Below are 18614 nucleotides of genomic sequence, written 5' to 3'. Positions count from 1 at the left end.
AGTATCAGGGACACCCTTTTTTGGCAATTTTCTTCCCTTTCTTTTCTCATTTACGTCGGAGCTACCTCTTTGGCTCTTTTGTTGTCAATCTCCTCTCTCTTTTGTGGAAAGGTAACAATTAATCTTAGGTTAAGGTTGTTCTAATATGACATAATCAAGCCTATGTTATGTTATTTTTCCTCCTTAGGTGACACAATAGCTACTCTTGCCATTTTATCAAGACTTATCAATATAAATTAAGGTGAAAGAAGCTAACCCTAATTAAGACCTCAAGGTGAAAGCTCTCTCTCACTAAAGTTCGTACTCACTCTCTCCTTCCTCTTTCTCTCTTCTTCTCCTCTTAACACTAGCTTCTACTATGGATTAAACTATAGAATCTAACATGCTATTAGAGTATAAATTCTAGGGTTTAAGGTTTAAAGCTACTCAAAAGTTCCATGCAAAGCTAAAAAGAATCTCAGACATACAAACCTTCGATGCAGATTTTTTTATATCAGACAACACAAGTGATTGAAAAATCTCTTCTCCAGCCAAGATAAGTTTTACTAATACTTGTTCTAACCTTCCTTTGTCTTAATTCATCAAGTTAATTCATTGATTTGAGTAAGGCATGTACCTGTAATTTTTCTTTCTTGCTCATCAATTCTACAACTTTTTTTATAAAAAAAAAACCTTGATTTTTTATTTGTGCTCTTAACCTATGATAAAACCAGCATTGTGGGTCTCTTTGGATATCCAATTCAATTTCTAAAACTCATCTTAGTAGGCTTTTCAAGTCTCCTTGTGAGATTTCATAATTTTTTTGTTGGCTAAAACCTTCATTTTTTTATTTTTTTTATTTTTTTTGGCTCTAACCTATGCCAAAACCACTATTGTGGGTTTCTCTGGATAGCCATTTCAATTTCTAAAACTCCTCTTAGAGGGGTTTTCAAGTCTCCTTTTGGTTTGTGAGATTTCATAATTTTTTTGTTGGCTAAAACCCTAGTTTAGGTATTGATACTTCAAGTCATTGAATTATGTTTCATGTGGCTTCAAACCTCTTAATTACTTGGTCTTTTTATATAAAAAAAAGGATTTTTTTTTTGTTGTTGTTTATGAGGTCCAAGAATTCAACATAGCCATATATTTTTTTCTCCTTTAAGCTCTTAAGTTGTTGAAGAAGGAACTTATCCCATTGCAAGTATGCCTACATAAACTTGTTTCTTTGTTTTTAGTTGGGTTTCTTCTCTTTGAATTCTTCAACTCCAACTTTTGATCATGGCTGAAAATTATCATTAATCTCATGATTTTGGGAAACATGATTATTTGAAAAATTACTACTATTCTTTTAAAGGATGTCTCTAATTATTTGCCTTGGTCTCAATCCATTAAGAGATTTCTCATCACACATGACTTGGATGATCATTTAATCATGTCACCTCCTTCTATCAATAAAGAAGATATTAGTTACAAAAAGTGGTTGAAAGACTAATCAATAGAATGGAAGAATCTGTGGCAAATAATATGGTTCATCTTGAAACCACTAAAATCATATAGGATGTATGTTCTAAACTTTATTCAAGTACTGATAGTCTTTGAAGACTTTATGATGTATTTCAGGCCATGTACAACACCAAACAATCTGATAATTTGAATGATTATTTTACCCGATTCAGAGGCTTCTTGCAAGGGTAGAAGTTAGATCAATTATATTCCACATATATTAATTAGAAAAGAACTAATTAGAACTATTTGCCATGCCAACCTTCAGGTGTATCTCAATGTTACCAAAAAACATATTCTGAGTTCCACTACTTTTGATGATATATGTGCCACCATGCTCTGTATTTCAGCCAAGAAGAGGCCGAGGTTGAATTAATGGCACAACCAAAGGTAGAGGCCAGAGTTTTAGAGAAGCCTCCAAGGACTCATCTATTTCTTAGGTTTTCTCTTATTTTGGATTAAATAACCATATGCTCCAGAAGTGTTGGAAGCTTCATAAAAAAAAAAAACTCACATGAATCAAACATTTGATGTTACAAAAAATGAAGAAGTTGGTTCCTCACCCCAACCAACCACCAAAATTCTCATAGAAGAGGACTATGATGTGCTTCAAATGCTGAAATGGATGTTGGCCTCATCCACAAATCCTTCTCCTGCCACTATTTCTACAATAGTTATATCATTTTTTCCATGTTCCAACACTTCACCCTGGATTTACGGGGAAACTAGGTAACTTGCCCACCTTGTCTCCATCTCATACTGATCAGTTTTTTTTTAATTATTGATAGATCTTAGACCAAGGTTCAAGGAATTGGTTCTTTATCATTGTCCCCATCCTTTCTTATGTCTAATTTTTCATGTTCCAAAATTTCCATAAGTCTTATATTTTTATCACCTTTTATCCTTTTTATTTTGTTTTCCAAGACAACCAAACCAAACATGTGTTTGGTGGAGGCAATAAAAGAGGACTTTACTTTTAGATAATGATATCATTTCAGCCATGACCTCTGCACCTCCACATATTATTCAACAAGCTACTCAACACGCAATCGGTTGAGACATCCCTCTTTGAGCAAGCTACATTTTTTAGTTCCTTCTTTGAAGTTTGTTTCAAAGTAATCCTGTGAACTTTCTGAGAAGGTAGTCTTAGTCCATTTTCTTTGGTACATTCAGATGTTTGGGATTTGTTTTCATTCCTAGCATAAATCAATCAAAGTATTTTGTTATCTTCGTGGATAATTGTACTCGAGTAACTTGGTTATTTTTAATAAAAATATATTTAAATATTTCTCTATATTTGAGTATTTTTATTATATGGTTGAAACTCAGTTTCTTAAGAAAATTCAAGTGTTTCGTTCAAAGAATGCCAAAGAATATATATTGTCAGAATTTCAATCATTTTGCATCGACAAATGGATCATATATCAAACATCCTACTCATATACACCACAACAAAATGGTGTTGTTGAAAGGAAAATTTGACATTTCGTAGAAGTTGCTCAAACCCCATTATTATCCATGAATGTTCCACAGTTTTACTAACCTTGTGTTATTTTGATTGCATGTTATCTTATTAATCATATGCTTTCTAGTGTCCTCATCCAAATAACACCCTTTTCATCAATTCTACCTCATGAAAAAGTCTTTCAACTTCTTGGTAAAGTATTTGGTTGTGTGTGTTCCTTCATAATCTTTTATTTAATAGAAATAAACTTGATCTGGTCTTTTTACATGTTTTTTTTGGGATACTCCAAGAATTGAAAAGGTTATGTGTGCTATAATCCTATTTTATGTAAAACCTTTGTTTCTAATGATGTTACATTCTTTGAGGATCAACTTTTTTACTCCAAAGGATCCTCTCCTCCAACTTTTGAAATTTCTATAGGTATGCCCGAACGAGTCGAATCCTTTGATCAGCTCGATCAACATCAACAAGATTACAAATTAGGCCAATGGGTACAAGCTCCTTCCTCTCCACTACCAAACCAATCACCTACCCCATCAACTAATTTTGAAGTTATTAACTCCCCTTCTTTTTCTCCTATAATTAGGCCTTCATTTAATACCTGTCATATAGCTCTCTATACATAACCGCGTTCTTGTGCTCCTCAAAGAGATTCTCTCTCTCATCCTATTTCTCATGTTATATCTACTCACCGACCTTGCATCTATTCCCAAGATATTGATGCTCTTAGAGATTTAGGATGGAGAGCTGCCATGGAGGAGGAAATGATTGCCTTACATAGTAATCATACATAGGATTCGATTTCATTACCACTTGGAAAAAAGGTTGTAGGCTGTTGATGGTTGTTTATGTTAAACACAATCCGGATGGATCTATTCCTTGATTAAAAGCAAGGTTGGTTGCTAAAGGATTAGTCAGATATATGGTATTGATTATTAATAGACAATTTTTTCAATTGCCAAACTTAATTCTATAAGATTTCTGATTTCTCTTGCTACTAATTGTAATTGGCCTCTTCATCAACTAGATGTAAAAAATGCCTTGATTGATGGTGATCTCCTGGAAGAAATATACATGCTTCAACCACTTGGTTTTGTGGTAGAGAGGAGTTGTGTAGACCTAACACTATGGCCTCAAGCAATCTTCTCGAGCATGGTTTGATAAATTTAATAAAGTGGTTTGTGCGTTTGATTTTAAGCGGTGTGAAATAGTACATTTTATGTTAGTTAGATATACTAATAATGGCGTTATTCTTTTGGTTGTTAATGTGGACATTATCATTCTCATTGGAGTGACTAAAGGGGAATTCACTAGGTAAAGGAAAGCTTGGGCAAAGTTTTTCAAACTAAAGATCATGCACTTGATAAATATTTTCTTGGAATTAATGTGCTACAATCTCAACATGGAATTGTTTGATCTCAAAGTAAGTCTGTGTTGGACTTACTTAAAGAAATAAGAATGCTTTGTTGTAGGCCCCTTGGCACTCATATGGACCTGAATGTCAAATTGTGTGTAGAATCTGGAAATGAAGTTTATGTTAGCAAGTTTCTTGGTAAGCTGATTTATTTGATTGTTACTAGACCAAATATTTCTTTTGTTGTAAGTGTTATTAGTTAATTCATGCATAAACCTCAACTTTTTCATCGGCAAGATCTTGAAAGGATATTGAAAATTTTGAACAAGAGCTTAGGGCAAGGGTTTTTATATAAGAACCATGGGCATTTTAGAGTTGAAGGATTTGTATATGCTGACTGTGTGGGTTCTCCTGATGATAGGAAATCTACCTTTGGTTTCTTTATAATGGTTGGTGACAATTTATTGACATGGCATAGTAAGAAATAAAGTATTGTAGCTCAGTTCAGTGCAAAGGCTGAATACAAGGGTATGACACACAAGCAAATAGTGAGATGTTATGGCTTTAATCCTTAATTGCAGAGATTAGTTTTCTAGTGGAGACCTTGTACTACTTCATTGTGACAATCAAACAACTATTCACATTATTAAAAATCCATGAAAGGACAAAACACATGGAGATTGATTATCATTATATTCATGAGAAACTCAATATTGGAGCTATTAGTATGCACTACACTCATTCCAAGAATCAGCTTGAATATATTTTCATCAAAGCAGTTTCAGCAAGTACACTTCAACATTCAGGTTTCAAGTTTCGGGTGTTTGATGTCGTTGTACCACTAGCAAAAACCCCAAACTTGAGGGGGAGTGTTGAAAGAATATGATGTAATCAAGCTTATATTATGATATTTTTTCTCCTTAAGTGGTCAAGGGGTATTCTTGTAATTATCCAAAGACTTATTAGTATAAATTAAGGTGAGAGGAGCTAACCCTAACTAAGACCTAAGGGTGAAAGTTCTCATTCCCTATAAAATTCATGCTCACTTTCTTCTTCCTTCTCTATTCATCCACTCTCCTACCTCTTTTCTTTTCTTCTTGTAGGAATTAGATGTCCTAATTCCAAACTAACAAGAGCAATAATAATAATTACGGAAGAAGAAAAAAAAACACGAAAATACAACAAGATTTATACAGGTTCACCTCAAGGTGAGACTACGTCCTATCTTCCACTGCTACAGTAATCCACTATGAAGATGAAATAGTTTACAAGAGAAATTGCACACACTTATAGTTTTTTTTTCTCTAACCTCTTTCGCGGGCCGCAATTCAAGATACTCCTCCACCACCCCCTCCAAGTTCTAAAGAGAAAATTAGGGCAACCGCTTTACAAGAGTGAAATTTCTAAAGTGCCCATAAAGATATAATAGTTTATACATCGTGGACTTTTTGGAGGTTCCTCCCCCTTTCCAACCACCACGGCGACGATACCATGAAGGTCAATCTGCGGACCAACTCAGCGTAAAGCATTGATTAGGCTCCACAACTTAACACACTTCTCTCTTCTTCTTCTTCTCTTTCTCTCATCTTACAACTAGCCTTTATAATGGATTAGGCCATAAAATCTAACAAAGGTTATAGTTTAATATTAGGAAATATAATTAATCTTAGTTTATGGTTTAACATTAGCCATTTAACTTATGTAAGCCCTTTCATTAAGTGGATATTATGTAACAATTTTACATAAAAATTCTATGGTAGTTCTTACATAAAAATTGGGAGGAGATATAGGCTAATAACTACTAGGTAATGAATCTATTAATGTATGATAAACACATCATAGATTGAATGGCTACAAGAAACACTAATTTGTATCATTTTTATATTTATTAATTGGATACAAGAAATCATAATAATAAATTATATAAATAATAATTTATAATAATAACAAAAAAATATAATAACATTAAATAGGTAATAATAATGCTAATATCAAGCATTAATGTGTTAATGTGTTAATTATATATTATTAATTCTTATTAATTTTAAATTATTAATATAATAATTATTTTGATTATTAATTTTATTAATAGCAAGGTTTAAAAAATAATTAGGTTAAGAAATAATGAACAACTTAAAAAAATTAAAATAACTAAATGAATAAAGAAGACCGAATTATATGTTAAGGGAATAAAGGAGAGAAGATTATGTCTATGTTTGTTTAGTTTTATGAAATACAATTAATATATTTATTAAGTAATTGAAAAATTAATGTCAATTTAACTAATCCATATATTAATATGTTTTTCTTAAACATTTATGATGGATAAAGGCTCTTATATTTGAGCATAATATAAAATAATAATAATAATTATAGGAAAATATAATCAATCATTTTTAGAAATTATAATTGATAAACACTAAAGTAATAGATATTAGCACAGTGAATAGTGTGTTCACTGCATGATTTTACGTTTCATTGCATTGAATCAAATTTTGTATTTGGGAGTCAAATCGTAGGGAGCTGCTCGATTCTTCTATTTTGGGTTTTCGACTGAATCCTTTCCAACTCAAAATGAAGATATCTTTTAAGTTATTATTTTTAATTTTTTATTTTAATGTCATTTTTACCAAGTTTCTTTGTAGAAGATTATACCACTGAGTCAAGTATCGGAATTATTGGAGGAAAGGACCAAGTAAGAAGTTGAAAGCTTCTATTTGCGATTGGTGCAAGTTAGAACAAATTTTGGACTAGATGATTTGAGTCATAAGGAGGGACTCAACTCATTTGTTTTGGCCAAATCCTTTCCGGCTCGCCCTAAGTTTGGTCTCGATTAGGGTAGTCCTGATTCGACTCAGTCGATCCAACTTAGATTTTAGTGTATCCAAATTGGTACTCCAATTCGAATAAAAAAGATTATAACTTATATCAAAATAAAATTTTATACTATTACACTTTATATTTGTGTTTTCTCTCTCCTATAAAATAGGTACTTATACACATGACACACTAAGTTTATGTATAAAAATCATTACAATGTTTAAATAATTATATATGACACATTAAGTCATGATAGACTCACGACACACTAATTTTATGCATCACAAATCATTACAATATTTAGCTAATTATATATAGCGTATAATATAACATATTGAATATTTTTTTCATATTTTTATTTATCTTTTGAATTATTTTTTATTTCTCTTGTGGAGTCGCTCTGTAGAAATGTCTAGGATGACTTAGGTGAGTCGACCCGACTTGGGATCATGCTACAACAAGTCAGATCCTGATCCTGAGTCGCACAACCTTGGGTTTGAAATTTTAAATTCACTTGCAAAAGTTAAAATTATTTTAATAAATATTTTTTAAATAAAGGTATAATTTGAATCTTTCCATGCTAATTTTAAGAAATAAATTCATTGGTAATGTTGCCCCTTTGCCAGTGAATTTGAAACTTCTCTGGTAGGTAATAAATTATTTTAAATAAATTTTTGTTTTTTAAATTTATTTTTATTTGTCTAATAAATGAATTCATTTAAAAATATGAATAATAAATTCTACAAATTTTAAAATTATATATATTTTTAAATATTAAAATTTATATAAAAATAATAAAAGCTATACACCATCAGCGAGAGAATCTGGGGGTGGCTAACTTTGAGTCTGCATCTACTAAAAGAACCATTGTATTTGCATCTTTAAGTTATTCATCTTACACTTCTGCTCATCGGTACAATGGTCGGACTACTCAACATGACATTGTACATTTTAAAGCTTCTCTTGAGTATGGGACAATGCCTCTTTAGTTTTCTTTAACTCCTCTATTCATATAGTGGTATGAGACAAAGATGGTCCAGCATTCCTAGGTAGAGGCGGTTGAGGCAAACGTAACCCTTCAACGTAGCCAGACCGAGCTCCATAAACTCGTCACATCACGAACCTCCTATGCCTCTTGTACTAGCCGCTACATCTCCTCATGGGAAAAAACCAACATAAGTAAGTTAAAAAAATGTTTATAATAAAATATTATATTTATAAGAAAGTTATACTTACATATTGTTCTTAAGATCTATGAGTTCACCTTTAATCAGACCAATCAATAGTCCAAAACTGCTCAATATCAAAGCAATTTGTACCCTACACATTTATAAGGATATATGCATGCAAATATATTACATTAGTGATACGTTTGAAAGAAAATATATTCCTAGTTAAATATATCTCTGATGCGCATAAAAGACTTTGACCTAGTAGCATTTTGAACATTTTGTTTCTTAATGTTTTTGACATTTACTAAGGAATATCTCTACAAATGAAAATTAGATAAAAGTAAAATAAAAATAACTGATATCTTAAAACACAATCCATAAAAATCTAATTATCTGGAACCTCTCCTCCTTAAACATGTTCATGCACAAACACTCCCAGTCCTTGAGGGAAATCCCTCTATAGGGAGTAGACAGTGTCATGTGGTAACCTTCATGCTCTCTATAGTAGACATGCATAACAACCTGGTGTTGTCAAAATGTAGCACCCAATACAACATGCATTATAGCTTGTTCTACCATATTACTATTCAAGTAACCATCAAACTTCTCCTATAACACAAAATAATATCAAAGTTAACATTGTAAAAAATAAAGGAAAATATAATTGACTAATTTGTAATATTTACCTCAATGTAATGATAAAAACAAACTATTTGGTCTTGGGTGTTGGCTTTGAAGTTTGCTACATTCACCTCGATATAAGTCCTCAATGCATGACCCACCCAATGAGTGAAAAGTGGATTATGGAGTTCCAATGCCCTATGTTGCCAATTTCAAAACTTAACGGATCCTCCTACTAAGGTCTCTCAGCAGATCATCAACAATATAATTTAACAGAGAGTGATAATAATTAGTTGACTATCATATTGTGTCTATGGGACTCAATCATCCCTCCCTAGAAACTCATTGTCATGCATTTCAAATGGTGGCTTTGTTGAAACCATCTCCTTGGATGATGCATGGCGTGATAATGGTGGTAGCCTAGGTGAACAAGGAGGCATGATATATCATGAACCTGTATATGGTGTAATTTTAAAATATCAAGAATGTTATTTCTAAAAATAGAATAACAATAATAATGTTTGAAATAAATAATTTTATAAAAACTAATATTGTAGACCCATGAAATAAATATTCAGATTCATTGTCATCTAAAAATATTATATATCCTCATCTCTTTCTTCCCTCTCTTAGTCAACTTTTTTTTTTCTCTTGCTTCATCTTGTTCTTCATTGTTCTTGTCCTCTACCTTAACTTCATCTTCCTCATTTATATTTCTTCTTTGTCTTCATCCTCAACCATTAATACAATGATATGATTTGGAGAAACATTTGGTTTTGTCAATGGGCCAACATCATCGTCTACTTGGTCAAGATGGAGATTAATATTTGACAATTCTTGTAGGTATGCAGTCATTTAATCAAGTAAAAAAAATTGTTGCTTTAACATATTAAACACATTTCCCACAACTAAATTTTGAATTATGCGCCACAAACCACCATAATTTGGGTCTTTCATGTTATATACCTGTTTGATTTGAAACTCTAATGCAAAAGGGTCATCATTGCACTATGTCCTCAAGATATTAACCACTTACACTTGAGTACATAAACAAAATTATTGCCCAAATATCGTAAATCAATTATATCAGTTACGACCCCATAATAATCAAAGTAATTATCTTCATAATACCCCTTCACAACTACGTTGTTGTTTTGAGTCTTACAATTTACCTCAAACTGTTCAATGTGAATATGCATGCCATTAACAATACAAGATGAGTAGTTGTTACTTGATATAGGATCCATTCCAAGACAGTGGATATTACTGTTCATTTCAAGTTGGCTACAAGCTACTAGAGTTTTGACCTATAATAAATATTCAAAAATATTCAATAAACACAATGATCGTAAGCTCATATAGTTGATTGACACAACTAACCTTTTGTTTAAACCAAATGCCAAACCCTTCTTCATGTTGTTGGTCTAGGTTAGTTGTAGCCTCCGTTCGATAAACTTCTTTGTATTCACTATATAATAGAAATACTAAACGACTTAAAATCTTGTTCAATGACTAAACCAACAATATAAACTCAACATGTACTTAAAGCTTAGTTATAACTAAACATATATAATTAATGACTTTTGCTTATTGGAAGGCCTCCATATAGGACGAGGCAAAACTGAGCGTAAGCCATAAATTTTGAGGCGCCAGAACTCTTCCTTCATGTGATCTTCATTCATGAGAGTGGACCCAGTTCAGCTTCTCTGTCGCCCATCATTCTTCTTTCTGGAACGGGAATGGAAGATGCTCTGACTGGTCCTCCTCACAGGTACAACTCAGCCTTTTGATGAACCTGCGCTCGGAAGTATCATCGCAAGCCAATCTCCTTTTCTGTGTTATGCCGCCTATGGAGTAAGTGCTTCTTGCTGTTACTAGGTAGCGACGCTTCTTGTGATAGACTAAATGCTTGTCAGGCATGACCCGGAGACATCAAGGGCAATTCATCTTTTCACGGTAAAATCTCAGTACATCCTGTCACATCCTCTCCGGTCTTCCAAGGACACAAACTAGCTAGAGCTCTAAATCAAAACACTCCTGTCTCGTGTGTCGCCGACCACTTTGTTGCCGGAACCGGTGACCTTGTTCCCTTCCACGGTTCGTACTACGAAAACCCTGTAGACTAGTTGGTTTGGAAGGCAAACGTCTGGCAAAGTCTTACATTTCACAGGTCCCTTGTGTTCCCACATTCTGTTCAGTCAACTTGAGTAGAACCCTTTCAGAAACCTCACCCTTCTCTCTTCCTTGCCCGCTCACACACATGGTAGAGGAAATTGGAGGGGTAGGCATCCCTTCACGTCTCTTCTTTGGTTATGTGGGATAGGAAAGGAGAACAAAGAGAATGGGTGGTTAAGCCGAAAGGGACGAAGTTACGTACACTTACGTAGCTCCATGAACTAGGCAAGTGCGGAGTGTTAAAAAGAATAGTCCAATATGGATTAATTAGAACAAATATGTTGAGTTTATTTGTTGTTAAAAAGGTTTTATAAGATGACTAATCATTTTTGGGATAGGACTTAGACCCAACTTCACGTGGTATCAGAGCAAGTACTCACATGGATTAGTGAGAACAAATATGTTGAGTTTATATGAATCAGAATATCTTTTCTATCCAAGGCTTGTTGTGACTATAGAGACACTTCTCACTTGATTAAGTAAAAGTTATTTCCATTTTATTAAGTAAAAGTGCTTTTAGAAGTTGTAAAGGCCCCTTTGTAGAAGCTTGTGAAAGTGTAATTTAGAATGCATTTTTATATTTTTATAACATTATGTTTCTCTTTTAATATAAAAAACTAGTAATTTTTTTGTATTTATAAAATAATAATAATTAAGTATTTAAATACTCGTCTAGTTATAAATAGAGGGAAAGGATGTTGTATTGGCTAGCCTCTTGACACACACAAGACAAAAAAAACCTTTTTCTTTTCTCTCCACTTTTTGTATTCCAAACATAGTCTTAAGTCTCAATAGCTACAATATGTCGTATACAGCATGATACCCCTTCCTCCTCCGAATGCAATTCTTACACATTCCTTACGAATATATTCGGAGTTGGGTCGGATCACCTCAGTCCACTTTTTGTATTCCAAACATAGTCGAATATATTCGGAGTTGGGTCGGGTCACCTCAGTCCACTTTTTGTATTCCAAACATAGTCTTAAGTCTCAATAGCTACAATATGTCGTATATAGCTTGATACCCTTCCTCCTCCGAATGCAATTCTTACACATTCCTTACAAATATATTCGGAGCTGGGTCGGGTCGACTTAGAAGTGAATAATTTTGTTACTACCCGTTTTTTTTGGCAGATTAAATAATTTTTTTATATTTTATTAATTAAAAAAAAGCCATAAATATTTACATGTTTGTTACTTTGAAGGCGGGGAGGGGATTGGAAATTACAAGACGTCTCTTTAGGTTTATTTAAAGCTCAGATTTTAAAAGATCTCTTTTTTCTTCTTTCTTTCGGGCCAGCAATTTATTAAATACATAGCCATGGACGTCTTGCCGTTACGTTTAAAACCTCCATCACCGCCTTCCCTCCTCTCGCGCTCCCGCTTCCTGTCACATTCTCCGCATCTCCTTCCTTCTCCACGAATTGGGTCTCAGGCATGAAGGTCTTTCTTCTCCTCCTCTTCGCCTTTCTCTTCCTCCTCCTCTCAGCAACTCCCGCGGCTCTTTCGTCGTATCCATCCCCCTTGCCGGACGCATTAGCTCGCCACCGTCGCCACCACAACCGCCGCCACCACCACCATCGCCATGCCTCCAGTTCGCCTCCTCAACTGCCTTTCTGCTTCCGCGTCATGAGAAATCACCGGTACCCGGTACACCCGCCTCCACCGTCATCTCCCGATGACGAGATCGATCCGAGGTACGGCGTGCAGAAAAGACTCGTCCCCTCGGGACCCAATCCTCTCCACAACTAAATATTACAGTCTTGTCACAACAGAAGCCGATTCCCCTCTGTTCTTGCCTGGGTTCTTCCTTCTTTCTTCGCCATTTCTTGCTGTACGTCTTTCTTGAAACTTCCTATATATTACACGTATGCTACTGAACCGGGCATTCATATTCGGCTATGGCGCGCGTCGATCGTCTTCAAAAAAGAAGGGAATCAAGATTTGACCCATCACCTGCTTCAGCCATGGAAGCTTTCCGTACAACGGTGGATGTAATTTCAGAAAACGAGATCAATTGTTTCACGCTTGGGCTTTTTGTCTTTTTGCCAAATTTCCCCCCTACTCTCTAGCAACTAGTTTTTTTTTTTTTTTTTTTTCTGTTTTTTACGAGATCAAGAGAAGCCCGTGAGGTTCATTAATGGAGTCTGTTAGGGAGGTGAGAGTCAATGCCCCAGCTTTCAGGGTGGGGCATCCTGGTACTTCATGCTTGCCGATACTTGGGGACGTCTTCAATCAATCGAATATATTCATGTGTAATTCTTGTGAATATTTGTGAACGCTAATAAATACTCTCTCCTGGTTCTCCGGATTTCGATCTTTGTATCATTATCATTATGTGTTTGCTTTTACTTTTCTAAATATACAGAAAAAAAGAAAAAAAGTCAGATACGAAAACTTTAAAGGTTAACCAGATATGACCTTAAAGCAGATAAATATCATATTTCTGTTGAATTCCCATGACAGGGGAGGAGGCTGAGTGGGTGAGAGAGGATCAATTATTTTAGGTATACTCTGCGGATTTTTAAATAGTTTTGAGCGGTTTTATCCGTTATGAAGCCAAACTGATGAGGAATGTGAGAGAGGGGGAGGCGACCCTCTTTGTCTCCGTCTACTAGACACCTTCTTCTCCGTTTGTTTTTGTACTGGATTTCGAGGGAGGGCAGGTCAGGTTTCAAGGGTATTCCTAAGGTTTTTATACTGGAGTTCGTCGTCACCTGCGACTGATCCAAGGGTATTTCTAAACTTAAAACAGAGATTTTATCGGTCCAAGCACCAAATCCCAAATGAAGGAAAATTAAATGGTGCAGCTGTACTCCGGATGGCTCGGTTTGGGAAGATGAAAGAGGAGTCCTTTTTTAAGTTGATTCCGCGTTGAGATAATTACAACACACGCTCCCACGTCAGAATGACAAATTTGCCTCCGCTCTCGTTTATAAACCCCTGCTTCCTCCCTCCCTTCTCTCCCACGCTTCCCTCCCACTTCAACATGACTCTTCTCTACGCCCATTCTCGTCTCCGGAAAGGTGAGCCCCTTCTTTCGATCCATCTCCGGCACAGGATCCTCAGAAGGGAAGCCGTCAGTTAACGGATGGACTCTTATTCTCCTTTACAGGCCCTGCCGTCTGCCAGCGTTTCGACCTCTATTTAAGTCTCTCTGGCTTTTCGATCCCCTTGTGATTGATGTTGATTCTGGGGATTTTAGTGGCTGTTGCGCTGCCGTTCTTGGGGACGTGCGCGGTGTTCGCGGTGTATATGTGTTTGGTGTTATACGCGACACGCAGGAGTAGGGTGGAGGCGACGGATCAGAAGACGGCCTCCAAGGGCCTGTCCAAGTCTGAGTTGGAGAAGCTGCCGGTGATTGATGACGCCGAGGAGGGGTGGGAGTGCATCGTCTGCTTGGAGAACGTCGACAAGGGGCAGAAGGCGCGGGTTCTTCCCATCTGTAAACACTTTTTTCATGTCCATTGTGCCGATCAGTGGCTCGCTCGCAACCCTGTTTGCCCTGTTTGTAGAACCAGTCTGCAGGCTCCCACCCCTCCCCAGATTATCGGTGACAACAATTGTTGAGAAATCTTTCAACTCTCAATCACCCTCTCGAAAATACCACTCTCCATGGGAGGGGATTACAGTTTTGTTTCTGATGACGCCTGATTGAATTCATCTAATTCAATTCTAGTCATTCGCATGTCCTTCTTCTTGGGTAGTTCGTAGCTCCTCTCATTCTATTATTTCTTTGTTTTCTATAATTGAATCACCGATACGCCTGCTGTAATTGGGAAAACACATTCTGCTTTACATTCAAACATTGGAAGAACACACACTCATTTATGAGTATCTCGCATAGTGATGTAGTATATTTTCTTCCTCAAATTTCCAGTCATTAACAATCCTCATTTCCAATAAACTGACACACAAATAACAACTATTCAACTTAATATCACGAATACCCCACTTTAATGGGTAGGTCAAAAGATTTAGTCTAAGATAAAGGGAGAGAGAGACTAAAATTGTAATCGAGCTAGAACCCAATAATTTTAACCGAGCTCAGCATTATTTAAAACTTTGTATAAAATACATATCAAATAAATCGTATATAAAATTATGGATAAATTTTACTTAAAATTGGGCATGACATGCTACAAAAAGACATCAGGAGTTGATTCTTGTTAATAACATTCAAATAAGACCTAAAAAATAAAAAGAGTAACAAACCTTCATAAAAGCATATTCTTTGATGCAACAAGCGGTGACAAGTACAATCAATCATCTTTGCTGGTACACCTAGCCAATACTACCCCAAAAAGACCGGGTCTTGAATCCGACGCGCCTTATGGGAATCGAACTTGCGACGTAGCATCTACTCTGATACCAAATGTTAATCACCTAACCAATACTTTTCAAAAAATAGGCTTGTTAGGAGTGGAAAGCATATGTACTTAACCCAGGACGACAACAAAAAATCAAGGTTATGTAAGAGATAAAAACATAGGAATTATTTTGAGCAAGATAGAAGAAGAGAAATTGAATGAATGGAAAGAAACTTGACAGCATCAATAAAACCTTCCGTCAAGCATGGTCACCTAAATCTTTTCCAACACCTATTTGACGAGCAACAACAACAAATACTCATATCCTAGATAGGTCAACCGAAATCCATCATCAGAATCACGCTTCTAAAAATACAATTAAGTACCCAAGCAAATGCAGAGAACCACATTTCGATGGGTCATGATGCACCAGCTTGTGTTTGAGAAAATTCTTCAACACCTTGTATGTGCCTCCATGCCTGAATTTAGAATGAGTTAGTATCAACTTAGATTAAAAAAATACATGTGAGTGTGTGTATGCTTGTATTTTAAGAGGGAATCCATATAAACTAAACACATATCTAGAGAGGCAAAAGAGTGTTTTAAGAGGGAATCCATGTCATCTAACACAAAAGTAAGAGGCAAAAGAATGAAAGATCTTGGCATATAGTAGGCTAGTTAGAATGTGCGAATCACCATACCAAAATGGTGTAATTTGAGCCACCAGTATGTAATCTGACACATTTAATAATGATAACAATGATCATGGACAAATGGACTTTCAGGAAATTAGATAACAATGATTCACAACATAAGTCCAAATGTCAATTATTTACAGAAAAACTTTCATATCCATTATCCATCCCTCAATGCAAGTCCTATATGCTTGCTAGAGAGTAGAACTCTAGATCTTTAGTGAAATAAAGGGAAGGTAAAATTTTATAAAATTAACAAAGTTAGTTAGATAGCAAAATTAGTTTTTTTTAAAGTCCTAGACCCATTTATTGTTTTCTTGGTTCTATTATCTTTTTATCTTAGAGAAAACTGGTCACTTAGAAAGGCTTTCACTGCCTTTTCCTCAAAGAAAAAGAGAGTATAAATTACTCTTTAGATTAGGCATAAGTTACCCAACTTCTGCCGGGATAATTGCCACTAGCTCTCTTAACAGACAACAGATCAATTGAGTTCCCGTATGTTCTCAAGGGGGTATATTTTGAAGGCAATGTCAATTATTAACGACCACCTGAATAAAAATAACAAAAAAATAATAAAAAATAAAAGAAGAAGAAAGGAACAAGGGTTGGTTGAGTTACTGAATTTACTTTAGTCCGGCAATGTGATCAACCAGCTCGGCAGGAATAATTTATGCTACAATTCAAAGAACGAACGATGAAGAAACGAATAAAATGCATAAATTTGAAAACATCAATCTAGATAAAGTACAATGGCACCTTATTGTTAAGGAACTCGAAAGGGATTACCCAACATACAAACTATGGAAAAGGTAAAATTTTCTAGCATTTACTCATTCCCATCTCAACGGAGGTTAGAACCATAAAATTATCCTTCGATGATATCTGAGAGCGTTACACAACTGCTCACTTCTGTAATTTGTTCCTCGGTTACAAAAAATTATTGACGACAAAGAACAAAGAGATTGAGGAAGAAATCGTATAAATAGAGGAATAAATCAAATAAAAACAAAAACTAACCTAAAGGGGCAGATTGCAAACCTCTTATTTCTCCGTTTAGACTTGGGAAGATCTGGTTGAGTGAACTTCTCATCGCCATCAGTAATTTTCTTCCCATTTTCTTTCGATTGTCCTTTGATTTTGCCACTGATTCCCCGAAATCAAAACTCAAAGACAGAAAATTGAGAGTCAAAAAAGCACGAAGACAGAAAGCCTCCAAAAACCCTTATTCCCTCATTACCAAAAATTGCTCGTTAAGTAACGAACTGACTCGCGAGCCACTAAACTGAACTGCGGTTCACTCAAGCTCGACTTGTTTACTTAAACGAGCCCAAACTTGAACTCAAAATCTGGATTTATCGAGTCGGGACTGAGTCGAGCTCAAGCTGTTCGCGAACCAGCTAAGTTTGATGCCACCCCTAAATAAGAGAACAAGGCAAGAGAGACTTGAGGAATAGGCTTGATTCATTTTTCCTTCAACCAAGACCCATATTTATATTTTTTTCCATTACGTATTTAGGGGAACTCCTCTATCAATTAGACTCCCTAATTAAAATTTTATCTTCTAGAGATTCTTTAACAAAGGAAAGTAGAAATTTTAGGAATCTATCAAAAGAAAGTAGGACTCCCATTTCTACCCATGACTTTTAACCTTATTTCCATTTTGCCCTTGAGTATCATTTTCCTGTTGTGCCCTTGAGCTCTTACGGCCCCCATGCATGTGCCTAGGTGCATAAGTGTGCCACTTTTTTCTCTTGTTTTTTTTTCATCTTCCTTGAATTTTTTTTTTTTAAATTTGAGGGTTCCTTTCAGAGACCATATTGGCCATGAGAAGTAGATGAAAAGATAAAAGAAATAAGTTCATGGATGAGCCTAGTAGGATCAAATCATAGTTTAGGAGTCTTTAAGAGGTTAAATAAGTCTATTTAAACAGCTCAAGTACAACAAGGAGTAGGACATAAGTGGGAGACAAAGAGGAGGGGCTAAGGGATGAGTTTGGGTCCCTATTTAAAAGTTTTTTAGGCAAAACTTGTTTATTTTAAACCATTGTGAAAGGCTGGGTTGATAGATCGTACCTTTTTATTCTAGATTATTCGGCCTCCAACTAGTATATTTTAAAGTTCTTGTGGATTTGTGATCAAATATATCATCAATCAAAGTGATTTATTATGCTTTTGTGGCATATTGATTGATATGGGCTTGATCTATCATGCTTTATACACTAGCCTGACAGGATTCTAATTGATCCATCACGCCTACATAGGTTGATTGATCATGCTTTATAATTTCTATGTTCAACGAATAATATGTTTTATCATGCCAAGGGGGTTGATCAATCTGTTGAGTTAGTTTGACCCTCATCCATATTTTGATGATAATAAAACAAAACTAAATGAAGCTAATATTTACAACTCAAGCATTTTAGATGCACTTTCTTTAAGAAACACAAAATCTATGTAGAAGAATAAAAAAATTTGATAGAAGACCTTGAGAAAAATAAAGTGTCAAGTTGTTATGGTCCCTA

General features: G+C 35.1%; 2 protein-coding genes across 2 annotated transcripts; both read left to right on the top strand.

Annotated features, from left to right (window-relative positions):
- The first annotated feature begins 12525 nt into the window (after positions 1-12525).
- Positions 12526-12840, top strand: LOC137952682 (inactive protein FON2 SPARE1-like). Its single transcript, XM_068799747.1, has one exon. It carries the CDS (start codon positions 12526-12528, stop codon positions 12838-12840), a length of 315 nt encoding a protein of 104 aa, XP_068655848.1.
- A 1242-nt stretch (positions 12841-14082) lies between these two features.
- Positions 14083-14785, top strand: LOC137952518 (E3 ubiquitin-protein ligase ATL23-like). Its single transcript, XM_068799593.1, has one exon. It carries the CDS (start codon positions 14272-14274, stop codon positions 14656-14658), a length of 387 nt encoding a protein of 128 aa, XP_068655694.1. The 5' UTR covers positions 14083-14271; the 3' UTR covers positions 14659-14785.
- Positions 14786-18614: the final 3829 nt, after the last annotated feature.

Source organism: Aristolochia californica, unplaced genomic scaffold (assembly GCF_029961685.1).
Source record: "Aristolochia californica isolate CCGP_79_NKW_82.1479 unplaced genomic scaffold, dmAriCali1.0.hap1 SCAF_16, whole genome shotgun sequence".
In the NCBI taxonomy this organism is placed as follows: Eukaryota; Viridiplantae; Streptophyta; class Magnoliopsida; order Piperales; family Aristolochiaceae; genus Aristolochia; species Aristolochia californica.
This window is presented reverse-complemented; position numbering and strand designations above follow the sequence as displayed.

Coding starts and splice junctions, on each gene's coding strand:
- LOC137952682 (XM_068799747.1), top strand. CDS start 12,526: ATGAAGGTCTTTCTTCTCCTCCTCTTCGCCTTTCTCTTCCTCCTCCTC.
- LOC137952518 (XM_068799593.1), top strand. CDS start 14,272: ATGTTGATTCTGGGGATTTTAGTGGCTGTTGCGCTGCCGTTCTTGGGG.